The sequence below is a fragment of the Syngnathoides biaculeatus genome, chromosome 13, assembly GCF_019802595.1.
Source record: "Syngnathoides biaculeatus isolate LvHL_M chromosome 13, ASM1980259v1, whole genome shotgun sequence".
Classification (NCBI taxonomy): domain Eukaryota; kingdom Metazoa; phylum Chordata; class Actinopteri; order Syngnathiformes; family Syngnathidae; genus Syngnathoides; species Syngnathoides biaculeatus.
Window position 1 is genome coordinate 4,660,785 of NC_084652.1, and position 25,842 is coordinate 4,686,626.

At 42.6% G+C, this 25,842-nt stretch overlaps 1 protein-coding gene and 1 long non-coding RNA gene across 3 annotated transcripts; one reads left to right on the plus strand and one right to left on the minus strand.

Moving 5' to 3' along the window:
* Nucleotides 1-46: 46 nt before the first annotated feature.
* Nucleotides 47-25,842, plus strand: ift22 (intraflagellar transport 22 homolog (Chlamydomonas)). 2 transcript variants are annotated; one of them, XM_061839011.1, is made up of 6 exons: nt 47-338; nt 524-606; nt 748-834; nt 922-1,124; nt 1,202-1,376; nt 25,453-25,842. In XM_061839011.1, exons 1-5 carry the CDS (start codon nt 300-302, stop codon nt 1,348-1,350), a joined length of 561 nt encoding a protein of 186 aa, XP_061694995.1. In that variant the 5' UTR covers nt 47-299; the 3' UTR covers nt 1,351-1,376; nt 25,453-25,842. The 2 variants fall into 2 exon arrangements, with proteins under 2 accessions (XP_061694995.1, XP_061694994.1); XM_061839010.1 differs by lacking the exon at nt 25,453-25,842 and having other exon boundaries at nt 1,202-1,404.
* Nucleotides 8,984-23,240, minus strand: LOC133510727 (uncharacterized). Its single transcript, XR_009797696.1, has 2 exons — nt 22,969-23,240; nt 8,984-11,810 (listed from the first exon to the last, which is right to left on the minus strand). It is a non-coding gene; the product is annotated as an uncharacterized LOC133510727 (long non-coding RNA).

Consider the following 25,842-nt stretch of genomic DNA (forward strand, 5'->3'; position numbering starts at 1 on the left):
GGCGGTGCTTCCTGCGATCAAAATCGCAGATAGCCAATGAGCGGCGAGTCAGATGACCATTGGCTAGGACCATGGAAACTAAACGGAAGTTTACCCTGGTGAGCGAGGCTAAAAAGACTTGCTACAACTATTTACAAATATTATTTTAAAACAATAACTACGATACATGGCCGCTTCAAATTTAACCTCATATTAACATGTAGTCTAATATCTCAAAACATTCGACTGACAAGCGAACGTGCGGACGTAGCTTTTATTACATTTAGCTTGAAGTCTAATTGTGCTTCCGGATTGTCACCATGTTCAAAGCGAAAATACTCCTAATTGGTCCCAATGAGGTGAGTAATCATATACACATTTAATCGTAGCGTGTTTAACATCGCTGTTCTGTTTAAATATGTGTTCAGTTATAATACGTAAAGGACAACACTGCTACATCGCTTGTGTGTGTATGTGTGTAAAGAAACACGTTTTCCATTTATTTGATTGCAAAGTGTAATAATAAGTAAAATGTCTGTTTCAGAGTGGAAAAACTGTCCTTGCAAATTTTCTCGCGGACGCAACCGAAAACGTGGGGGGTGAATACAGACCCACTCAAGCAGTCAGGTACGACATGATAATCCTCAAATGTCACTAACAAGATTTTTAGTTGAAGAGACTCATAATCGCATGATATATTTAATCCAGTGTTGGATAGATGGTACTTCATAATTGCTGTTTGTTTTTTTTTGTTCTTTTTTATTGCAGGATACTCGAATTTGAATCACAACTTGACGCCAGCGTTGATGTGAAATCATGCGAGGTTGAGCTCTGGGACTGTTCCGGCGACTTCAAGTGCGTTTGATTTGAAAAATTCTTTATATTTCGCTTTTATACCCACAACGGAGACGCACGACACGCTTTTCATCTTCTTCTACGCAGGTTCGAGTCATGCTGGCCCGCACTCACCAAGGACTGCAGCGGGGTGGTGATCGTTTTTAATCCCGACGTACCCACTCACTTGAAAGAAATCGAGACGTGGCACTCGATGTTCATCTCTTCGCAGGGCTTGCTGGACAGCCAGTGTCTGCTCATCGCGCATCACAAGCCCGGCAGCGCACTTGAAGAAGGTCGCCTGCCTTTAGGTAGTCCCCTTTTCGAGTCTTTACGTGCTTTATTGTAAATGAACTGCACGTGACATTTTTATTTTCTTTTAACGTAGCATCACAGCTGAGCAGACTTACGCTTATTCACTCCGAAATGGAGGAAGAGCCCGAGGACCTGAGGCGAGCTTTTTGCAGGTACCTGGGAAAAGTTGTGAATGCGCTTTCGGAAAGCCGTGAACAGGAGGAGATGTCCATCATAACATAGCGGCAAACCCTCTTAAATAAGAGCAGGTATCTTACAATTTTTTTTTTTCCCCCCTCTCAACATTTCACATGTAAATAATTCATCAGACCTCTCAGATGGTTTAATGCAACTTCAAAAACTGTAGCTGACATTGACTTCCGTATACGTGTTTTTTTTTAATGTTCATTGTTGTGAACAAGAGTGGTTTTCAATAAATTGTGTTGCACGCACTTTTGGAAATGAAAAACAAAAGGGACTTTATGATATGAATCCAAAAGTCTTGCAACTGCACGTTATCGCATGTGTCCAACCAAACAAATATTTATATAGTCCTTAAAATGCTCACAAACTCCATATATGAGAAAGAGTTTAACGCTAGATCTTAAGATCTTAAGATTTACCGTAATTTCTGGCGACTTTTTTTCCACATGCTTTCAACCCTGCGGTTTATGCAGTGATGCGGCGTTCGTGCGGGGCTAGCGTTAGCGGGGCGCTAGCGTCAAACTCTTTTTGTGGACCGAGGCTTTTAACCAGGTGCGCTAACGCTAGCGCCGCATCACCGCATAAACCGCAGCGTCGAAAGCGTGTGGGGGAAAAAATTTGCGGCTTGTTGGCCGGAAATTACGGTAAATTTTGAGATTTCTCCTCACGAGAAGAGAAACAAACAAGTGCAAAGCCTCATAAATTGGCATCATGACAAATATACATGTACAGTACTGGAAGTATCCAATCCAAGTATATGATGTCCTTTTAATCTTAGCAAGTTTTGCCCTCACAAGAAAACAAACTCGTATACAGTTCATACCCTTATAAGCAAATATCAAAGTACAAGTACTCATAAGTACCCATCCTCTCAAGTAAACATCTTTATAAGCTTCCCAGGATTCTAACAAGTACCAAAATGATACATAGTACTTGTGAAATACCTAGCAAGGAACTGCAGAAAGTAACATTTTCAGAAGTATTCCCTTTAAAAGTACAGTAATGTCCTCATAAGTAAAAGTATTCTTCAGGATATAACCTAGTAAACAAGTGACTACACAGGGGGACGTCTTCACAAGTAAACAACCCGCACATCATCTTGCAATTGTACACAAAAATTTAAAAAGTAAGTACTCTTCTATTCCTGGATATTTATTTTGATCAGCTGGAAAGCGTTGGCCTCACAGTTCTGAGGTCCCGGGTTCGATCCCGGAACCGCCTGTGTGTGGAGTTTGCATGTTCTCCCTGCCTGCATGAATTTTTTTCGGGTGGGCACTCCGGTTACCTCCCACATCCCAAAAACATGCAACATTAACTGGATGCTCTAAATTGCCCCAAGGTGTGATCGTGACTGCGGCTGTTTGTCTCGATGTGCCCTGCAATTGGATGGCGACCAGTCCAGGGTGTACCCTGCCTCCTGCCCGTTGACAGCTGGGATAGGCTCCAGCACTCCCCGCGACCCTCGTGAGGATAAATTTTTCAAAACGCTTGTTCACAAAAGTGCACAAGTGGATATAAAAAGTGTACACACCCCTGTTTAAATGCTCATCTTTACTAGCACCTTCACTGAAGTACAAGTTCGTCCATACGTAGTACGCAAATACACAGCCCGACAAATACATTTTCACATATATGTACACGGTCACACTATGTATTCCATCTATCCATTTTCGTTGCTGCTTATCCTCACGAGGGTCATGAGGCGTGCTGGAGCCTATCCCAGCTGTCATTGGGCAGGAGGCGGGATACACCCTGAACTGGTCGCCAGCCAATCGCAGGGCACATCGAGACAAACAGCTGCACTCACAATCACACCTACAGGCAATTTAGAGTGTCCAATGAATGTTGCATGTTTTTGGGATGTGGGAGGAAACCGGAGTGCCCGGAGGAAACCCGCGCAGGCACGGGGAGAACACGCGAACCCCACACAGGCGGGGCCGGGATCGAACCCAGGTCCTTAGAACTGTGAGGCCAAAGTTTTTACCAGCTGTTCCACCGCGCCGCCCACTATGTATTCATTTATGTAAATTTGTGTAAGTAAATGTTCTCTCAGATACAGAACTCCACTGTAGATAGCGTGTTTATCAAAATAAAAAATGTTACGTGACGTTTTGGCAAAAACTGAGCATATATTTCGAGTGCCTTTGCACATAAAGTTGCTGCATCCGATGTTGTTTGAGACAAACGGGGGGAATGAGTCATAGTTTCAAACGGCCAGAGAAGAGTACGACTAAGACGTTTTGGTGACTGATGGCAAACGTTGCCATTTACGGACTAAATCTGTCCAATTCAAACTAACGTCATTAAATTTGCCCGGTAGAGCGTGCGCGCGCACACACAAGATGGATCAATGATTGCCCTTCAAGGCTTCATTTAGTTCCGTGCAGGAAACCTGAGTTCACCTCACCTTGCAAGTTTCTGAAATTCAGACACTGACGCATTTGCTCTAATAGTCGTCGTCTTCCCCCCCAGTCGGATCTTTCTCTTAACGCTGTCCCGCTGGCTCCACGTCAATTTATTATTATTTTTTTATTCATTTTTAATCATTGTCTGAAGCGGGTGCTGCGAAAATGTCTCAAATGTGCTCTTGCGCGTTTTTATCTGTATGCGCGCTCGAAGAGATAATACTAAAAAAACAAAAAAGGATTGTCATTTGCATTTCCTTAGCTGCATATTTCAGAAAAATTGTGATTAGCCAGCATCTTTTAGTTTAATTGTCATTGCGTGATTTGAGTTCAGATATTCAAAGTCTAACCTTTAATGCACTCGACCAATAATTTTTCAACATTTTATTTTTATTTTTTTTTTGCCTTTTGTAAAAGCAAGAAAGCTTTATTTTTTAAAGACTCTTGTTAAAATAACTTTAGAAGGAAATCCAACCCTTTTTAAACCCTCATGTATGTTTCTTTGCGGCACCTAAAAGCTTCATTAATCACTGTGCTAACATTATAAAATATTTTAAAAACAAGACAGTTGACATCTTTTTAGCCGCTTATGTCACCGCCACATCAATATGTGTGTATAAATGTATTTATTTGTACATGTTATAAAAGTAGCAACACAAGCAAAGATGTTTAAGCTATTCATCCATTTGCCGTACCGCTTATCCTCACCAGGGGGTGGGGCTGCTGTCCCAGATATCCCAGAAATATGCATAGGCTTAGTTTACTTTGAGTCTTTCTTACCTTTTTCATGATCTTCCTCACTTCTTGAGGCAAGATCTCCATACCGAGAGAAATCAGTGGTCATTTTCTTTTTTTTTTGTATCTTCCATTTTGGAATAATGGTCCCAATGTTTGCAGCACCCTCACCAACCCTTTCGCTGATGTTTTTTGTAAACCGTTACGATCTTGTCCCTGTCATCTGTTGGCCATCTCTCTTTTGTTGCCCGTGTTGGGATCAAGATTAGAAAGTAAAACATTGTACAGTAAAAAAGGATTGCTTAATATACAAATTGAGATTACAAGAATTCTTGCCGGCCATTTGTGGGGTCCCGAATTTTGGCTGAGTTGTTATTCCACCCAATAAAATGCACATTTAATTTAGTGTTTTGTATTGGTTTTTGACACATTTTTTTAATTCATATTTTTGTCTATCCCCACAGTATAAAAACAACAATAAAAAACGCAAATATTAATTTCTTTGTCTGTGAGCAAAGATACAATGTCATCACGGGGTGAAAGCATTACCGTAATTTTCGGCCTGCAGAGTGCACCGGATTATAAACCTCACCCAGTACATTTGTAAAGCAAATACCATTTGGTACATACATAAGCCACAACTGTGTAAAAGCAGTAATACAGCAGAAACATGCTAACGTGGCGCTAATGCTAGCGTGGTGCTAACAGGGCCGGTTGAAAAAAAAAAAAAACAACATACCGGTAAAAATCACTTGAGATGTAGCAGAAACCCGCTAACGCAGCGCTAGCAGGGCCGGTTAAAAAAAAAAAAAAACATACCGGTAAAAATCAATGAGACACAGCAGCAACACGCTAGCACAGCGCTAACACTAGCGGTTTAAAAAAAACAACATACCGGTAAAAATCACTGAGATGTAGCAGAAACCCGCTAACGCAGCGCTAGCAGGGCCGGTTAAAAAAAAAAAAACATACCGGTAAAAATCAATGAGACACAACAGCAACACGCTAGCACAGCGCTAACACTAGCGGTTTAAAAAAAACAACATACCGGTAAAAGTCATTTCCTCTGCAAATACATTCCACCGGTTTCACACTTATCTTTTCCGCTCAAGCGCCCCCTAGCGGCCGTTAGAAAAAATGCAGAAATTAGCTGGATTGCTGCATAAACCGCAGGCTTGAAAGCGTGTGAAAATAGCCGCCGCTTATAGCCCGGAAATTACGGTATTTTTCCCAACTGCTTATGGTAAGAAACGCATCCGTATTCCTCCTAATTAGACAATCCAGAGATTCTGTTTGCTTTGAAAGGATTTTATTGGTATGTAAAAAATCATGTATGAGTGTGTGACATTAACCGAACACGAGAAGACAGTAATCATGTATCACATAATATAGCACAGTGACTCATGGTACTCTAATGAGTACGAAATAATGTGTCGGGAATTGGACGGCACAAAACTCCAGGCCTGGGATCTTTTGATAAAACAAAACCAAGAGAGGTTCGAGTGATGGCGAGCGTTTCGAGCCGTTTGGAGCGAGCCTAACTCCGGTTCCTGCTGAACTGAGCCAGTGCTTGGTCAACATCCAACTGTTATCAGCTCAGTAGGCACCGGAGGTTGAGCCCAGGCGGCCTCGCGCCGCCCTGCTTCGCCGGCGGGGTTGGCGGGGAGAAACGGCGTACGTGCGAACCAAACTCTTGGGCCACTCACATAAGGGACGGGCAGAACAATGAATTGCTCTTTTATAGATGGCAAAAGGCTATTTATAATGTTACATTTATGGGTATATCGATCACGTTTATTTTCACTATACACTGAACCCCCTCAAAAGGTTATAATTGCCTATGAGTTCCACAAAATGGTGGAAAGGCACTACTTTAAACTTAATCAACTCACTTTGACGTAGTTCTTTGACACCAAGATGTCACTAGGTGGTGCCAAAGCAACACTTTTGTTACTTTGTCCAGAGGAAAAGCCCCCACAAAAAAAAATCCACCAATAGACCGACATGCAAATTGCAAAGTGCGATCATTCAGGGGTTCACGTTATACTTTGGTGACGTTTCCGTTTTGTGGAGTGCAGTGAGGTTTTTTTTTTTTTTAAAAAGAAATCATAATAATAATCATAAATAAAATAGACTTTACATTTTATCATTTTAATACCTCAGCAAAAAAGTGATTACTTTTTAAAATGTTTTTAATTACCATTATTTTTACATGTATATTTTATATGTTTTTTATATGATGATATTTTAGATTTTCCCATTTATTATTATTATTATTATTATATTAAATTATCATTATTTCTTTGTACTTTTTCTACTGTTTTCTTTTTTCTGGTTAATATTTTCCGTTTGTCTCAAAATTCACAATATTTTTGTCACAAAACTCAACATATATTAACATCTATATTATATTTTTGTCATTAATTTTGTTCAACCAAGATTTGTGAAATTATTACTTGTGTAATTTTATATTTTTCTAATGTTCCCTATATTTCTTATATTTGTACATTTTGTGTAAAATAATTTTGTATCTTCAGATTATTATTATTAGTATTATTTACAATATTTTGAGCATTATTGCTTTGGTTCTTGTTAATGTTTGCTTTGTGCCAAATCCATTTGCAACTAACTTCCTGATGTAGTTTCTTTAGCAATGTTGTGATAATAATTGTAAAACGTGTTTATTTTGCTCACTATAGTTGTGTGATGAAAACGCCGTCGGATGTCATTTGATTGCTTGCCTTTGGGTTCGACTGCCTTCAGTTGCTGGCAGTGGGCTTTTCCTCCCTGCTACATTCATGACGTATTGCCCCCCCCTTCGCAAATTCTTTCATTTTTGCACAATTTCCCCATTTTAATGTTTTAGATCATCAAACAACTGAACCAATCTGATAAAGATAGCCAAAAGTCAGGTGAGATACGAGCCACCACACCTACAACTCAAGTGAGGATAAGCAGTTGGAAAATGGATAGATGGATGGAAAAACATGTAAAAGATTCCAAAGACTTTTGGGAGAATATTCTCTAGACTGACAAGACGAAACTTGGTTCTGCTGTGTCTCGTTACATCTGTCGTAAATGCAACACTGTAGTTCAAGAAAAAGAACATACCAAGAGTCAAACGTTGCCTGGGGCTGCTTTTCTCCTTCAGGACCTGGACGACCTTTATGCGAGAGTGAACCATAAATTTGGCACTTTACCAGAAAATCCTGGTCGAGAATGTTTGGCCATCAGTTCACGTTCTTAAGATGATGCGCTCTTGGATTCTGTCGCAAGACGTTGTCCAAAGTCCCAAATAATCAAGGTTTTGGAGCGGTTTAGTCAAAATCTGGACTTTAATCTGATTGAAATGCTTCAAAAGGCACTTCGTGCTTGAAACCCCTCCGCTGTTGCTGAATTTAAACAATTCTGCAAGGAACAGTGGGCCAAAATATCTCCACGGCGAAATTGTCAATGAGAGAATAATATTTGATTTCAGTTGGTGCCGCTGAGGGTGGGCCAAGCTGTTATTGGCTTTCGAGGGTCTTTACCTTTCCACACGGGGCTAGTTAGCTTTTTGTAAGAATAAAATCATCTTTTACACACAACATTTTATGTTTACTTGGGTTACCGTTGACGGATGTTGACATTAACGTGGGGAAACTTTTGTCGGTGAGTTGTCGGGGGGTGGGGGTGATGTTACATAAGAGTCTATTCGTATCATTGTGGTCACAGCCGGATTCTTCAAGCCTTACGTTCAAACAAACGCACGCACAAGCGAATGCAGCTTCCGTTGTTAACCACCCAGACAGTAATTGCGCTCAAAGTTCACAATTCCGTTGCTACTTGTTTTCCCCTCCGATGAGACATTTCCTGAATTTCCTTCCTGTGTGTGACTAAAGCCTTCCCTTGCTGCCCTCCTCCTATGCGCTGCTATACCTGGACTTTTTTTTTTTAGTCAGCGACGTCCTGAAGAAGGATCGGAAATAACAAGAAAGGGGTGTAGAGGGCGTCGAAATAACTGTATCCAACTAATAGAGGATGGGAGTTTGCATGTTCTCCCCGTGTCTGTCCCAAAAACATGCAACATTAATCGGACACCCTAAATTGCCCCTAGGTGTGATTGTGAGTACGATTCCTGTCTGTCTCCATGCGCCCTGCGATTGGCTGGCAACCAGTTGAGGGTGTACCCTCCCTCCTGCTCGTTGACAGCTGGGATAGGCTCCAGCACCCACTGCGACCGTTGTGAGGATAAGCGGCTAAGAAAATGGATGGATGGATGAATGTTGAGTCATCAATCATATCATATAATAAAAAATAATTTGTGAAGTCTACAAAACTTAGGGAGTTGATGCAACCCCTCTCTCCAGCACACTTGAACAAAAAAAAACAACTAAATATATTTTATTTTTTATGAAACATTTTAAGCCTCACACTTTCTTTAATATCGTCCCACATTTTCGTGCACACCTTCTCCAGTGTACACAGGTACACCCTAAAAAAAATATTGAAATAATGTCCATTATACAAAGTTGTTAAAAACACTTTCGACATTGAACATTTTGGATTGAGATTTGAAAAATCTGTTTTTCCCCGCACATATTCTAAAAAAAAAAATCCAAACAAATCCCTTTGTGAAAACTTCGTCACACCTTTCAACATGAAAAAAAAGCCCGTTTTTAGCCGATAAATGATTCATACATAATCAAAATATGACAAAATAGCCAATGTACCCATCAGGAAACTAATATATATTTTTTTAGCCCTCATGTTGAAGTGGCATGTTAGTCTTAACACATTCTCACTGCAAAAAAAAAAAAAGAAATCTCTTGATTTTACTGTGCGGCGTTTGACAACAAGCTAGCAGCTAGTGCACAACTTCATTATCGCCGATCCCACGTTGACGCTTGCAAACGCCGGAAGGCCTCGCAAGGAGCGGAACTTAGCCACTGTGAACACGGACTTTTCCACTGAACTGTTCACGGAGCGAGCTAAGTCCTGCGCCTCGTCCCAACTCTTGCGTTATCCAGATGTCTTGTGCCGTATTGCGGATGGAAGTCTAGATCCAAATCCGTGGATTAAGTTCTATCATGTCGTCATCAGTGAGCTTGGTTGGGGAGATTTGGACTGGATAAAGCAGGGATGGGCAAATATGGCCTGCGTTTACTGTACATCATCACCAGTCCTGTAATGTTTATTAGCTTCATTTAGCCGGTCTTGTTTTTTTTTCCACTAAAATCGCCTTTTAAAATGACTATTTTTGTAAAAAAAATTATTATTGATTTGCATAAATTGATAGTATACAAAAAAGTGTACATAAAAGTACATACACACCATGATTCAAGGGTTTGGGGTCACTTAAAGGAAAGTACTAGTGTTTATATAAATACAATGTAAATATTACAAAATTCATTATACCTGAACTATACTTTAAAAAAAAAAAAGAGTTTCAGGTATCATGCGGACAGATATGAGGCCTTCAGCAAATTATAGTTTATGAATTGCACTTTTTAAAAATGTATTAAATGAATTTGGTGAGGGGGGGGTGAAATCAAGTGTATATCACATTTGGTACCCCTTGTATGTACTACTGTTTAAAGGGTTCAAGTTTTTTTTTTGATTAATGACTATATTTTTATAAAAACAAGTGTTGCCTTTTCTAAATTAAAAAAACTGTATTTAATTAAATAATTGGCTAATTGATTGTAATAAAGTCTTTAAATCTGAATAAACTGTTTTTAATATTAAAACTTTTTTTCACAAATACTTTTGCAAAAGTTTGCCCACCCCTGAATGGGACACGTCCAACATTTTATATATGAACACAAAATCCCCAAGCATAACATTCCATAGAAAGTTCCTGGAAATATTAAATGCAGTATTTGCTAAGGGTGTCGTAGCTCGTGCGGCCGTACACTTAGAGCCAGACGTTTGCATACACTGTGCAAAAATATATATATTTTTTTATTTTGTCTGAAGTCAAATCAGACTAAACCTCTTCTCTATCAGGTCAGTAAGGATCACCAAATTTATTTAATTTTGTTAAATCCACAATAATGAGAGAGATGTTTTTTTTTTTCTCTTTTCTTTGAGGTCAGAAGTTTACATACATTTCCTTTGAACCGGATGACTTGGATCAAATGTTTTGAGTAACTTTCCGCAGGCTTCTGATGGTACTTTCCTGGAATGCTGGCCCATTCCTCTAAACAGAACTGCTGTAACTGAGTCAGGTTTTTCGGTAGCCACGCTCGCACACGCCTTTTCAGATCTGCCCACAAATTGTCCATAGGATTCAGATATCAGGCCTTTGTGATGGCCGCTCCAAGATGTCTTGAAATGTTGCCTCAATATCTCCATGTAATGTTCTTTCTTCATGGTAGCGTCAATTTTATGAGGTCAACAAGCTTCCCCCTTTTGCCTCCAGATGTAACTTGGGTCAATACGGCCAAACAAGTCCACTTTAGTTTCGTCAGTCCTCAGGACATGTCTCCAGAACTTAGGGTTAGGTTATGGCTTTCAGCCCATGTCGGTGCAGGACTCATTTCACTCTGGATACTGACACTTTCTTACTAGCTTCATCCAGCATCTTCGTAAGGTCTTTAGCTTTTTGTTCTGGGGTTGATTCCCACATTTCCTGGGACAGAGAGCCCGTCTCCTTCCTGAGGAGTGTGATGGCTGGACATTCCCATAATGTTTATACTTACGTATAATTGTTTGAACGGATGAACGTGGCACCTTCAAGGATCTGGAAATTGTGCCCAAGGATGAACCAGACTTGTCGAGCGTGACGATTTTCTGATTTCCTGGTCGATTTCTTTTGATTTTCCCATCATTTCAGACAAGGAAGTAGAGTATTTGAGGCGTGCTGTCAAATTAACTCACATGTTGTTAGTTAACCTATCAAGAGCTTCCCTAGCCATGACCTCATCATCTGAGCTTCCCCATGTTCTTCAGAGTCAGTGCTTTTTATGTATGCAAACATTTGACCTGAAAGAAAATCATACAAAATTCTCCCTCTCATCATTGTGGCATTTAATAAAATCAAATAATTTTGGTGATCTTGACCAACTGGAAACAGGAGAGATTTAGTCTGATTTGTCTTCAGACAGTGTGACAAAAAAAATGAAATGTGTGATTTTGCACAGGGTATGTAAACGTCTGGCTTCAACCAGACCTAATGTTGCGTCAGCTGAGTGTATTCCGTCTCCGTCAGCGTGCATGCGTGCGTGCATTTCAGTTGTAACCGGTTGGAAATCCCTGGCAATGTGATTTAAATCACATGAAAAAACCAAATCACTCTGCCAGGAATCCCTCCGACTAAACCGGCCTCCTTCCGCGAGCTCGCCCGGGGAGACGGTGACGTCCGGCCGATGTCCACACCTGAGATTGGGGGGGGGGGAGATGCATACGTTTAGAGAAGGTTAAAAGTGAGGGCAGAATGAGCGCAAGTGTGGCAGTTGACATCTCATCACTTCCTCATTACGGCGCTCACACACACACACACACACACCACACACACACACACAAACACAAACACACCCTTTGAAATGTTGACACTCGGTTGGCCACGCATACTCGGCACACCTCAGCACACCTGGACAAGCACAACTCTATGCAAACTGTGAAAGAGGACTGTACAGTATGTGGATGGCGGATCCGGTTTGCATACGCTTGGTTGATTTAAATGATAGGATATGTTTGTCCAGAGTGCATGCAAAAGTGATTTTTTTTTTTTTTTTTTTAAAGTTGGTGCAACCGATTTCCCATTGATGGGCCCTTTAAGTCAAAACCATTTGCAAAATTTTAAAGCAGATTTTTTACCAGACTTGCAAAAGCTTTCTACATCTGCCCCCTTTGCCCCACCCACACCCTAAAAAAGTAAAAACAAACCCGTTTAAATACGGGTACAGGAGTCTTTAGCAAATGTATTAAAGCAAAGGTGTCAAACTCGTTTTGGTCGCGGGCCACATTGGAGTTCCTTTCCCGTTATAACTGTGAAACCATTAAAATCTTTGCCTCATCATAATTTGAAAGTTTGGTACGGATTTGGGGAGCACGGTGGCCCAGCTGGTAAAGCATTGGCCTCACAGTTCTGAGGTCCCGGGTTCAATCCCGCCTGTGTGGAGTTTGCATGTTCTCCCCGTGCCTGTGTGCGTTTCCTCCCACATCCCAAAAACATGCATCATTAATTGAACACTCTAAATTGCCCCTCGGTGTGACTGTGAGTGCGGCTGTTTGTCTCGATGTGCCTTGCGATTGGCTGGCAACCAGTCCAGGGTGTACCCCTGCCTCTTGCCCGTTGACAGCTGGGATAGGCTCCAGCACTCCCCGTGACCCTTCTGAGGATAAGCGGCTAAGAAAATGGATGGATGGTACAGATTTGGACAAAAATCACAGAAGTTCATACACACGATTTAGCTTTGCGGGCCACGTAAAATCACGCGGTGGGCCGGATTTGGCCCCTGGGCCTTGAGTTTGACACCTGCGTATTAAAGCAACCACAAACGTCAAAATCGCAGACGAGTTAGCCTTCATCTCAAGCATTGTCCAGCATTCCTTTTTCTATTCAAGCTAGGGAATTTGCCTGGAAAGAAGAGTTCAGAACATTCGGAAAGGTTTTTCCAACATTTTAGCGTGAAAATTGGTGCGAGAGCATGTTGTAAACGCTCCAAATTGTCTGTCCTTTTCTACTAAATTCTTACGAGAGAACATCCGTTTTGTCTTGTGTTTTCCTTACTACGGTCCAAAAGGTCAAAAGCAGCAACTCAAGATCAGCAGTAGGATATAAAAACGAAGTAAAAGTAACATTTTGGAGCAGCTAACGATGAGCTAACGATGATGAAATGAAGATATGAGTATCCAAGTGGCCTCTCCGTTTCCAGTTGTCTTCCATTTCCTAATAGTTCCATGGACTCATTGCTTTATATGTATTAACATTGCCCCCCCGCCCCAGCTGCCTCCCCCCCCACCCCCAATCCTCTCCTCTTTTACAGCTCTCGTATGAGCAATCCTCCAATGCAGCAGGCAGCTGTTTTCTATGAAAACGTTGTGCCGCTGCTGCTGGCGGCAGATAAAGCGACGTAAAGGTAGCGGAGAGCCGAGTTAGAGGGAGAGCAAACAGCTTTGAAAAAAAAAAAAAAAAGAGTAATAATTTGCAGTCAAAACATGACCTCAAATGAACGCGAATTGGGCTTTATATCCTCTCAATGTTCAAACAAGATAGGGCTTGTAATATTGCGCGGTAAATCGGGTTCTCTCAGAGTTGTTTTGCCAGCTTGGACAGGTCATATAAGTAAATAAAGCCATAAACAAAAAACGACTGAAATAAAATAGGCATAAAGACACGTGCACATTATTTCCTGGCATTGTGCAGAGGCCAAAATATCATAAGACAATTTTTTTGAGGCATTGTGGTAGGAAGATGTACAAAAGGGTGAAAGATGACAACAAAGATGTCACTGGTAGTATAAATACAAATTTTATGAGTCAAAATTCAACTTTATTCGGTAATAATCTTTTTGTGTGTATCAAATGATAATTTTGCTCTTCCAATATTTCTGCATTAAATTGTGCACCTGTTAACTTGGGAATTGTCCTCTGTTTACATTTATATCTTTTTCAAAGTAAAATTATCACCAATTTCCAGTAAATCGAATAAATAAATGTATAAAAATATACAAACTAAATTAGAAAAACTTTAAGAAATAAAATGTTTTCTTGCAATACTGTGGCTTTTGTTTTCATAAAATCACCACCTAATGCTGATGTTAAATATTACATAATAATAGAGTATAATAATTAATATTATTATTAATGACATTATTTTTTCTCTTAAATCATGAATTTAGTGCAATTTTTGCTTTTTATTTATTTTTCTAATGAAAAAAAACGTAATCTCATTATTTTATATGATTTTTCTGAAACATAATTGGGATAAACAATAAAAGACTTTTCGCCACACCACGAGGACCACATTTCATTAAAAAAAATTTAACTTTTCTTGTAACTTGTTCATTCTAGAATATTTCACCTTTTTTTCCAGATGAGCTGGAAAATTTATTGACTTATTATAACATTTCTTCATAAAACAATGTCCTCAAAGTTCTCAAAATTTATTTTTTTTATTTCCCTATGCAATTACAAATGTATTCTTGATTAAATTTCATTATAATTCATAATATGTATGAATATAATAGAAGAAAACCACTACATTATTATTACAATATAACTTTTCCCCACAGAACTCTGTGTAAGCATCACGAGAGTTACTACTTTTCTCATAAATATTAAAATGCGCACGAATAGTACGAAAAAGATTGCAAATTGATTCCCAAGAGTTACATCTCTTTGTTTCATTTTTTTATTTTTGCACTATACTGGTAGAACCGAGGCTGTATGAATGGAAACAATTAGGAAAGAACCTGCAAAAATATCCCCATAACGTTGGGGGGGGGGGGGGGGGGCGACGTATTGGTGTCTATGGAAGGAATTAGGCAGTATTTTGAGAACACTTTGTTCTTTCAAACGCCTCAGTCCTCTGTCGGGTTTATCTGGATCCGCAAGTGGCTGGAAAAAAAGAAAGAAAGAAAAAAAAAAAAAAAAAAAGGAGCCTCGGGCGGGCTCGTTGTTTCTGGGCTCGGCTCTGTCAGCCAGCCAGACGCGGGAACGCGTTGGCCGTCTGATGTCTGCTTTTGCATCTCCCTCACGCTCTTTCTCAGGCAATTTTGGGGGAAAAAAAGCGATGTGCACGAGCGCAGTCGCACCGCATCCATCCAGATTGGTCACACGTAAAGCGAAAGGCAGTCTAACAGATTGCGACGGCCATAGATTCGAATCCCCCTGGGAGGTGCGATTAAATGTCTTTGTAAACATGATCACATGACGACGGCGGCGGCGGCGTAAAAGTTCAAGCGGCGTACAGTTTTGCTAACGGCGGGCCAGGCTGCGAGTCTTGGACGGGTTCCCCCGGCCGCCGTTGGCCCGGAGGGGCTCCGGCTGGTCCGAACGCGTCTGATTTTCCAAAACGAAGGCCTCGATTATGCTCCGGCTGCCACTTCATCGTTAAATGTGCCGTTTGTAGATCTTGAACATGCACAGACATATTTGGCATTTTCACAGTGCTGAGCCGTTTCCGTTGAACTAAAATAATATAAACGAGGCTTATTATGTCGGTTTTACTTTACCAGCTCATTGTATTCCTCAAAAAGCCGTAAATTTGACTTCATTTATGATACCCTCAATTATATTTCTTTCTACCACTGTTCATCTTCACATTTGATGACCGACATCAACATTAAAAAACTAAGTACCCTTGAACTTGGCCAAAATGGCTGGTTGGAACCAAAATGGCTGACTTCCTATTCAATTTCTGGGATAGGCCATCCATCCATCCATCCATCCATCCATATATACATACATCTTCCGAGCCGCTTATTCTCACAAGCATCGCGGAAGCCCTGGAACCCAACCCAGCTCTCTTCGGGAAGGAGGCGGGCGGGGTGCACCGTGAACTGGTTGCCAGCCAATTACAGGGCACATAGAAACAAGCAACCATTCACGCGGTCGCACATTCACACCCAAGAAGAATTTTGAGTCCTCAATTAACCTATCAAGCATGTTGAGCAATGAAACTGGTTTACAAGGGGTCATTTAGTTTCAACTTTTAAAGGGAGGGGCACTACTATTTTTGTCCGGGATCATGTTCGGGACCACTACAATTTTCACCGGGATACACCAACCTGCATTTTTTTTTTTTTTTTAAATACAAGCTTTTTTTTAATCATTCCAGCGCCTCCCCATCCCTTCCAAAGCGTCGCACACACGTGCCGGCCGCTCCCAGGTCTGATTAACTGTCACAAGCGCCGGCCTGCTCTTTAAAACGGCAATAAAACGTGGAAAAACATCGCTCTTCGGTCACGCCCGTCGCGCTACACCGCCGAGCACCGAAACGCCGCCGCGAAGTCGTGAATGAGCAGGGCCCCCGTGACTCCCAGGCGATCCGCACCGCTCGTCAGTTCCTCTCCTCCCCCGTTTGAAGGGCGACCAGCCAGGACCTTTCTCTTGTGATTACCCCGTGATATAAACAGCCGACTCAACACTTTTTGGGCAGCGGGCCAGGAGCGCACATGATCGGTCTGGGCCTTGCACAGTTTTTTTTTTTTTTTTGTCCTGGTGTGACCTTTTGGCTATTTGTAACCGGTGCTAAAAAAAAAAAAAAAATCCCTTTTGATCAGTCGTGTCTTTTTCGGGGCTGATGTTCAAAGATTTGGCCGTGATCCCACGTCAACGTCTTTTTTTGCTTCACGTAATGACAAAGGTGACAGCCTCCTTTTTACTCCTGCCAATGATGTCATCGTCATGTTTTCGCTCTCTACTCCATCTTTGCTTTGCCAGACTGGATTTTTTTTTTTTTAATTCCGTCCCTTTTCACGCTTGGGATCTGGTACGATAATTCTGCGTTGAAGATAATAATGTGGGAAATGGGGTGAAAGTCGACAAGAAAATGTGCTGATGTCCGACATCATGTCGGAGTTGGAATTTTGTGTAGCGGTCTTGTGAGAAGCCTCGACTTGTCTAAAATTTAAACCCTTTTTGTTATGAAAACAATTGAAATGGTATCAAAACCAACTATCCATCCATTTTCTCAGCTGCTTATCCTCACAAGGGTCCCAGGAATCCATCCATTCAAAACCAACTAACCACCCATCTTCTTATCTGCTTATCCCCACAGGGGTCACAGGGAGTGCTAGAGCTTATACCAGCTGTCAACGGGCAGGAGGCGGGGTGGACCCTGAACAGGTCGCCATCCAATTGCAGGGCACATAGAGACAAACAGCCACCCTCACAATCATACCTAGAGGCAATTTAGAGTGTCCAATTAAGGTTGCATGTTTTTTGGAGTGTGGGAGGAAACCGGAGTGCTTGGAGAAAATCCCCGCGGGCACGGAGAGAACATGCAAACTACACACAGGCGAGGCCGGGATCGAACCCGGGTCCTCAGAACTGTGAGCCCAACGCTTTACCAGCTGATCGATCATCATTTTAAAAACAATCAATCATTTTAATATTCTTCACATGCCTTGTAGTGGCGGCACGGTGGATCAGGGAAGGTGTTGGGCTCACAGTTCTGAGGTCCCGGGTTTGATCCTGGACCCACCTGTGTGGAGTTTGCATGTTCTTCCCGTGCCTGGGTGGGTTTTCTACGGGCGCTCCCGTTTCCTCCCACATCCCAAAAAGCAGGCAACATTAATTGGACATGCTAAATTGACCATAGGTATGATTGCTAATGTGGCTGTTTGTCTTTATGTGCCCTGCGATTGGCTGGCGACCAGTTCAGGGTGTACCCCGCCTCCTGCCTGATGACAGCTGGGATGTGCTCCAGCACTCACCGCGAGCCTTGCGAGGATAAGCGTCAAAGAAAGTGGACGGATGCCTTGTAGTATGAGTAATAAGTCCTCTGTTTATCACTTTCCTGAGAGATGTTATTGACTTATCCCTGGTTTTTCTTTTTCCAACTTTATCGTTTTATAATTTTTCTACTGTGTATTGATAGCTATCTTGGTTCATATTTTGATTAGCGACAGACTACAACCTGTTCCAAACAGCTGATGCGTGAACCCTTGCGCGTATCTGGAAAATCTTCTTTTTCTCAAAATGGACAGACGGTTGAAAAAAAGAGGACAAGAAAGGCCTTCAGACAATCCACATGCGCTCATTTGAATCAGTGACATGTCGTGTGCGTTGAAATGACCTATCACCAAAATCTGGTCCGAGGGATTTGAACAAAGACTGCAGTCTTAGAAAAAAAGCTGCCGGCGGCTCAATGCAGGGATTTGGGCCAAAGGAAGGGTGGACATCTGCTACATGATAGCTATCATGATTAATAAGCACTGCATCTATTAACAACAACGAAAAAAAGATCACGTGTCAATAGTGATTTCAAGGACATTTGAGTGAGCGAAAATGCCCGGAAACGGAAAAGAACCTTGGCTCATTTTCCTCGTTTTGGGATGTTGTTTTTTTCCCCCGAGGTTATCACAAATGATTTAACTCCAATGTTAACAGGCTGTTTTTTTTTTTTTTTTTTTTTGTCAACAGTTATTCGTGGCTGCGATTGCAACATACTGAGATCATAATAATTTAATTCAGCTTCCACGGTTTCGGGCACCCTTGTGTCCAAACAAGGCCAATCAGCGCCTCCGGTTTTCACGCAGAGTCGGCGAGGTAGCTTCGAAACGAGCGTCGTTTTGCATTTGGCCGATGGACAAAAATAATTTGCTCGAGGTTTTGCTCCCGCAATCAAACGACTTCCACGGCAACCCGTCGCTCTGGAAAGTTCTTAAAGCCGCTTCAAGGCGGACGCGGAATCCAAAAGAGTCCTCGCGGGCCGTTAACTTTATTTAGCGCTTAACACGTCACCGGGGGGACTGCGAGGGGGTTAAATTGCCCTCTGAGGACCCCGGAGTCTTGGATGACGAACTGGATTAGAGACGCAAATTATAGCCCAATGCGTGTGGAAAGCAAGGAAATGTGTAAATCAGTCAAACACGCGTATGCCAGATGCGGCTAACGTGTGCGCTCCTCGTATTCATGTGCATTGAAGAATTTTGTTTAAGGGCGACGTATTCCAACCCATCAACTATAAAAATACACACCCAAGTACATTTTTTGTGACCTGCCTATAGTTCTGAAAAGATATCGGTGCGTGAGCAGTTCTGATTTTAGTGCCCTGTGATGTCATAAGGCTATTTTTATTTGTCCGCTGCATGCGCCACATGCACTGATCTGTTCATAAATGGACAATTTCGTCCGGCAGCTTGATGGTGAAATGCTGGCTCCTTGAGTGGAAATACAGTAAAAATGTTTTTTGTCGTTATGATGGGCATGTTATTTTCTCACTAAAGTAAAATGCAAAGGGGCTTATGAAACTCAGACCTCTAAGACACAAGTGTCAAACCCAAGGCCCGGGGGCCAGATCCGGCCCACCACATGATTTTATGTGGCCCGTGGTGGCAAAGCAACTTAAATGACTTTTGTGACAATCTGTTCAAAAATTTCTTAGCCATATAATCATAAATGATTAGATCTAGATGTTATTAGCATTTTTGTGTAACCAACTTGAACAATGGCAGAAAAACACATTGTGTTCTGACTCTAAAACTATTTCGTAATTGTTTTGTGTCGGTTCGAGCCGATTAAAGATTTTTACGGTTTCACATGCATAACTGGAACTGCAATCTGGGCCTCACCAAAAATGAGTTTGACACCTCTGCTCTAAGAAGTTGATGACGATGGTCGACCCGCTTTAGCCGGAAAAGGCCCAAAACCCTCCAGCCCAGCCAAACTTCCCCCCGCATAAATGAAACCGAAGGAGCTTTACTAGGTTCGGAAAAAATGCAATTAAGAACCAGAGCAGAACACATTTCACTCAAGCCACCTTTTTAAATTCATTTAATTGCATTCAGATTGAACAACATCTGCATCCTTGTTTTTTCCCGGGATACTTTTTTTTTTTTTTTAATGGACGTATGTATAGACAAAGTGCAACGACGCGTTTGAGCGCGGCTGCTTGCTTTTTAACGACGTCGCCTTCCGCATTCCGCCGTGACCTCTTTTGTGTTCGGTTCGAACGTTCCGCCGCTAAAAGCAACCGACGGGGCTTGGCCTCTGCCTTGCTGGTCTTCCATTTTATTAGCTCCAAAGCATTTTTTTTTTTTTTACACAGCAGGAGTGAATATTGCTTTTTTTTTTTTTTTTTTTTTTTTAGACACGCACACACATGACACGTTAGGCATAAGCATGTGTTTCTGATTAAATAAAACGGTAGTGAAGTGATCATTCTGTTTATGATGCAAGCGCATTAGGGATTTATCGTTTTGTTCCCAGGCTCCCAACTAGTGCTGTGAGATGTAATTATCATTTAAAATATGAATATAAATGTAGAGCTGCAGTTTCCTCACCTCATATGTTTGTCGGTTAAGCATTTTTTTTCTACAGAAAACAGCAAAAATGCCTTTTCTACTGCGGTTAATCGGACAGTTTTACCGCATCACGTCATTACCTGAATAATCATGTCATTAGAAGATGTTTACGTTTTATTGCACATGGGCTGTTCAGTTTTACTCTCACGAGTACCTTAAATGTAATTACACCCGACACCAGCCCAACAAGACCACAAATCCTGTTGACATTAGATAATGATTGGAATAATCACGCAAGGATGTGGAGGTACTCGCTTTTCAAGTTGACAAAACGACTGTCAGTTTGAATGCTTGATGGGACTTTAAAAAAACAAAATACATAAATACAACCCAGATCAAGGAGCAAATGAATCCTGATTGCCCATCATAAACCGAAAGCTGCAGTGCAGAACCGATATTTGTTCAAGGCTTAGCGAGGGTTTTGTCGTTTACAAACGCCGACCTGGGGGCAATTTAGGGTCCAGGGTCTTGGACAAAATCTGGAAAATCTGGGGGTGGTTTGGCAGGCGCTTTTCATTGGAGAGTCCCTGCTCGAAAATGGCTTAAAAGGTAATGAAATTATGGAGCTGGGGGAGGAGCTGCGGGGCGAAGCGGCTCCGTCAGTCCTTGCTGTTATTGCATCATGCCGTGAAACTGAATATGGTTGTATTCAATTCATTTTCATTGTATTGTTTTTGGTCTATGTGCCCTGCGATTGGCTGGCAAGCAGTCCAGGGTGCCTCCTGACCAATAACAGCTGAGATAGGCTCGAGCACTCCTTGCAACCCTCATGAGGATAAGCAGCTACAAAAAAATGAGTGGATGGATGGATGTTTTTACTCTTATCATTTATTATGCCCTCTGTTTAACAACGCCGGCTTTGAAAATTCTTACACCCCGTAAAGGCTCCGCCCAACCTTAGCGCAGATGCTAATGCTGAGACGGCGTCGGACACAATAATTCAGCGTGATGTCAGCATGATCAAATTAGATCATAACGTGTCCTTTAATACCCAAAACTGCAACGGTTCTCGCACTCCACCCACATTAAAATAAAAGCTGCTCTGCTTTGCCTCCACGCTTGCATCGATCGAGACAGGTGACGTCTGTTCGTCGGCCGCTCGCCGTCTGGACTTTATCAGTTGCATTTTTATTGATTTATTTATCGTCCGGTGCCTCTCGCCGCCAAGAACCCAGACGGTCCGTTGCGTACGCGTGGCCACATGACGCGTCCAGTGCCGAGCCCGTTCGGTGGGTGGCTTAAAAACACTGGAGGAACTAAAGCAGTGCAAAAACTCTTTGGTTGACCTGCTAACTTTTTGTGTGGCAGTAGAAGATGAATCTGCAGTTGTATTTGAGCAGAAAAAGACAGAAATTATATTGTATAATATTCAGCCTTGCATCCAAAAGTATCCACATGAACCCTAATGGGTTACTTATTTACTGTATATGCCAACCCTCTAATGTTTCTTCTACATCTTCCGTCCATTACCACCTCACAAAATACTTCCAATCGTGGCCGACGTTACAATACGCGAGCAACGAGGATCAAAACGTTCATCAAAATAAGATTAATTATGCACAGTTTGAACGTCAACAAGGTGCCTAGATAAAGGAAAATAACATTTTTTAAAAACTTTGATAATACCTAATCAAAACATGAAAAAGCTATTGACAAATTAGCCTTCAGCTAAGATGATATACAAGTAAAGGAAAGAAAACTGTCAAAGGTATAAGACGCGCATGCAAAGTCCACAAACAAAGGCCAGAGCCCGGATTACGATCCGGAACCTCTCGTCTGCCAGGCAGATGTGTCGACCAGTAGCGCGCCGTGCTGCCCCGGGTGGAAAATTCTCCAGCCAAAATGTAAAAATATATATCCAAAGCATAAAGTGTTATGTTTTTATCCTCTATGCAAAGAGCAGTATTCTCCTGATGAAATGAACATCATTTCATCCATTTATTCATTTCTTAGCTGGGGAAAAGGAAAAGTACTCTTTGAACTGGTCGCCAGTTAGTCGCAGGTCTCATACAATTTTTAACACGCTAGATTCGGGTCACGTTGAAGGATTTGGACCCAGAATCTCCCAACTGCGAGGCCACTTAGGCTACGGCCTACGCGCTCATCGCAGGAGAACATCAAACGAAGAAGCCATCCATTCATTTTGTAAAACCAGAGATGATCTCAAGGCGACTTTGGGATTTGCGGCGCGCGCACGGACAAACGACAAACGCACACTTTCGGTCACAAGTTGGAAACGTGGAAGGAAGGAATGCGGCCGGCGCCGGTCGAAAAACTTAACACAAGCACAAGGAAACCTTTGTAAACAAATTTACAACAATAACATGACCAGCACACTAAGATCATTTTACCACGGGGACAATCAATGAGGTCTCTAAGATCATCGGGTTATCGCGGCAAATGGATTCATTTGTGGGAAAAAAAAAAAAAAATCATATTAAAATGGATTTTTCCGAGCTAGGAACGTACTTTCCCGGTGTCAAAAGTCAAGTTGAAATGCCAGCTCGTCCCGTTTTTGCACCTTTCCCGGCGAAAAGCGCGCGTAAAACCCGACTCACCTTTCAAACTCTGGGCTAGGTTCTCAAAACGAGCCGGATGCGTGGAGACGGCGGCACGAGGGGAGATCCCAAAAAGGCAACACACACAAACACACACGCAAGCGACAGGAGCCTTTCCGCAAGATTCCCAGCACGCAGGCGGCTGCGGGCTTCTTCTTCTTTTTTCTTTTTTCTTTTTCTTTTTTGGGTGTGTTTTCGCTCCACCTTCCACCCCTCCGGGGGTGCTCTTTAAGTCGAAGGGTGTGGACTCCTGGGTCAGCTCCACATCACTCGCACAAGTTTGTCTGGTGGGTGGAGGGGGGGTGGGGGTGGCGGGAGAAGAAGAAAAAAAAAAAAAAAAAAACAACTAAAAACCACACCCATCAAGAGTGCCGAGAGGAGCGCACACAAAAATGTGGCAGGAAGCTGAAATTCTCTTTTAAATAAGAGCAGAAAAGCGAACGAGGAAACTTTTCAAGGCCTCGCTCGTGTTTACTTTTCAAGATGGCGGGCTAAACATGAGATTGCCACGATAAAAGAGATTACTGTGATGGTGTTTGTGTGCGTTAGTGCTTGCACACACACACACGCACATATAAACACTCCTCCGCAAGCGCACATCCGGCCCCATGCGTGTGTGTGTGTTTGCCTTTAAGTTGATGGCTCGCAGCTGCCGCCACCGCCGCCGCCGCTTTTCCTGTCTGGGTGCGTACGCGCGCTTCATGCTACCACGCGCTAATCATACAGTACGGCGACATCTGTTTGCCGTTAAGCGCACACGAGCAGTACCCGGGCGAATGTGCCGTATATTTGATCTCGCTCGAGTCGGAACATAACTTCGGGGCTCCGTCGGTGGTCGCTTTCATCTTCGGGGTTTTTAACAATGCTAAAGAGCGCTCCTATTTGGGGCTCCGCTGCTAGCAGGTTAGGCCTTTATATTACGCAGGTCCTTTTAAAATACCGAGGCAATATATCGCGGTACCTGGATTTGATGAGTTTTATTCAATACGCGACCTAGCTCGTACTTTAAAGGGGAAATCCTGTGCTTTGCATGAACGGTGTATCCAATAGGTCATATAATATGTACCCTATTTTGACAATGTGATGTTAAATCCTCTCTCATTTAATAGTGTGTTGAGAAGATTTTTATCGACAATTACGAATTTTCAGGCGCGCTGCCATTTTCGCGAGTTACGTGACCTACGTGCGCGGATGTGACGTGTACCGTGCAGTTCCAAACGCTGGATTACATGGGACCACATTATGCCCAGCGCCGATTTCTTGTATTTGTCCTCATCTGATGAAGAAATAGCAGTATCGGTGGATCGGGAAGACGGAGGAATACTTCCATACAGATTTGAACCTGTGGCTGTAGTTAATGATGAATATTCGGATGGTTCTTTGGGCAGAAAGACGCCGAGTCTGACTACTCTGAGGCCTACACACGTGACATAAGTGCGTACGTAAACAAAGGCCCCCGGGAGCTCTGGGCCGGCAGCCTCGGATGGTTCTTCGGACGGGAATGACGCAGAATCAGATGAGCACACTCCTTCGGTGGCGGCGGAGGCCTTTAGCCTAGCTTCGGCATCCGGGGCTAACGGCCTCTGCCGCCTGGAAGCTCAGCTCAGCCACAGGTTCAAATCTGTATGGAAGTATTCCTCCGTTTTCCCGATCAAGCGATACTTCTATTTCTTCATCAGATGATGATAAATACGAGAAATCAGCATTTAGGACAAGTACATTTTACATGACCTATTGGATACACTGTTCATGCAAAGCACTGCATTTCCCCCTTTAAGTTACAATTTTCCCCATTGAAATAACACAATCTTATCTCAGTAGTCTGGGGCTTCATGCCCCTGGTAGGGTCACCCATGGCAAACAGGTCCTAGGTGAGGGACCAGACAAAGTACGACTCCAAAACTCCAATGATGAGTACAGAAATTGGATCTTGGTTTCTCTTGCCCGGACGCGGGTCACCGGGGCCCCCCCTCTGGATCCAGGGCTGGAGGTGGGGCTCGGAGGCGAGCGCCTGGTGGCCGGACACAGCCCAAAAGGGTGACATTGGTCCCCCTTCCCATTGGCTCACCACCTGTGAGAGGGGCCATAGGGGTCGGGTGCGAAGTGAGTTGGGCGGTGGCCAAAGGTGGAGACCTTGGCGATCCGATCCCCGGCTACAGAAACTAGCTCTTGGGATATGCAATGTTCCAGTATCCACCCCCCCTCCACCCCACCAAAAAGCATTTTTTTTAAAGAGAGATGAAATATACGCTACAAAAACATAATATTGGAGAATGTAAATAAATGAACATGTTATAAAATGTACCAACTATGAATTGAGACAAGCCAAAATCCACCACAAGAAGAACCCACAAAAGCTCTGCAGCTGTCGAGTGTAGTCTCGAGGAAACAAATGCACGAGTTCTTCAACGCGGGTAAAATTTTACACGGTGGTTTAACAGCATAATTCCTTTGAAAATGAAGAATTTGCAAAATCTTTTCCAGAGTTCCATACCCCGACGTGAGCAAGCACGCGATCGGCGTCCCGCTGAAACCGAAGGAATCGTTTGGAAAATGACCAAGCGGGCCCATGTTTGCCTGTTTGTGAACAAATATTACGTTGCTGGGTAACAAGTCTGAGCAACTAAAATCTTAAGTTATCAACACGAGCACATGAACTTCTTGGCAGGAACGTATGTCCGAAGAATCTCATTGAGGCTTGTTTGCCGGGAAGCGTCCGAGTGCGGTCCAAGACTCTGGAAAAGGATCTCGTACTTTCAGCCCTCGCAGCCAAACGGATGCTGATGTATTGACAAAGCCTTCGGCGGGAGTCGTATACCGTCTACTGTTATCTCGCAAAAAAGAAACAAGCAGTAAAATAAAAGTCTTATGGGA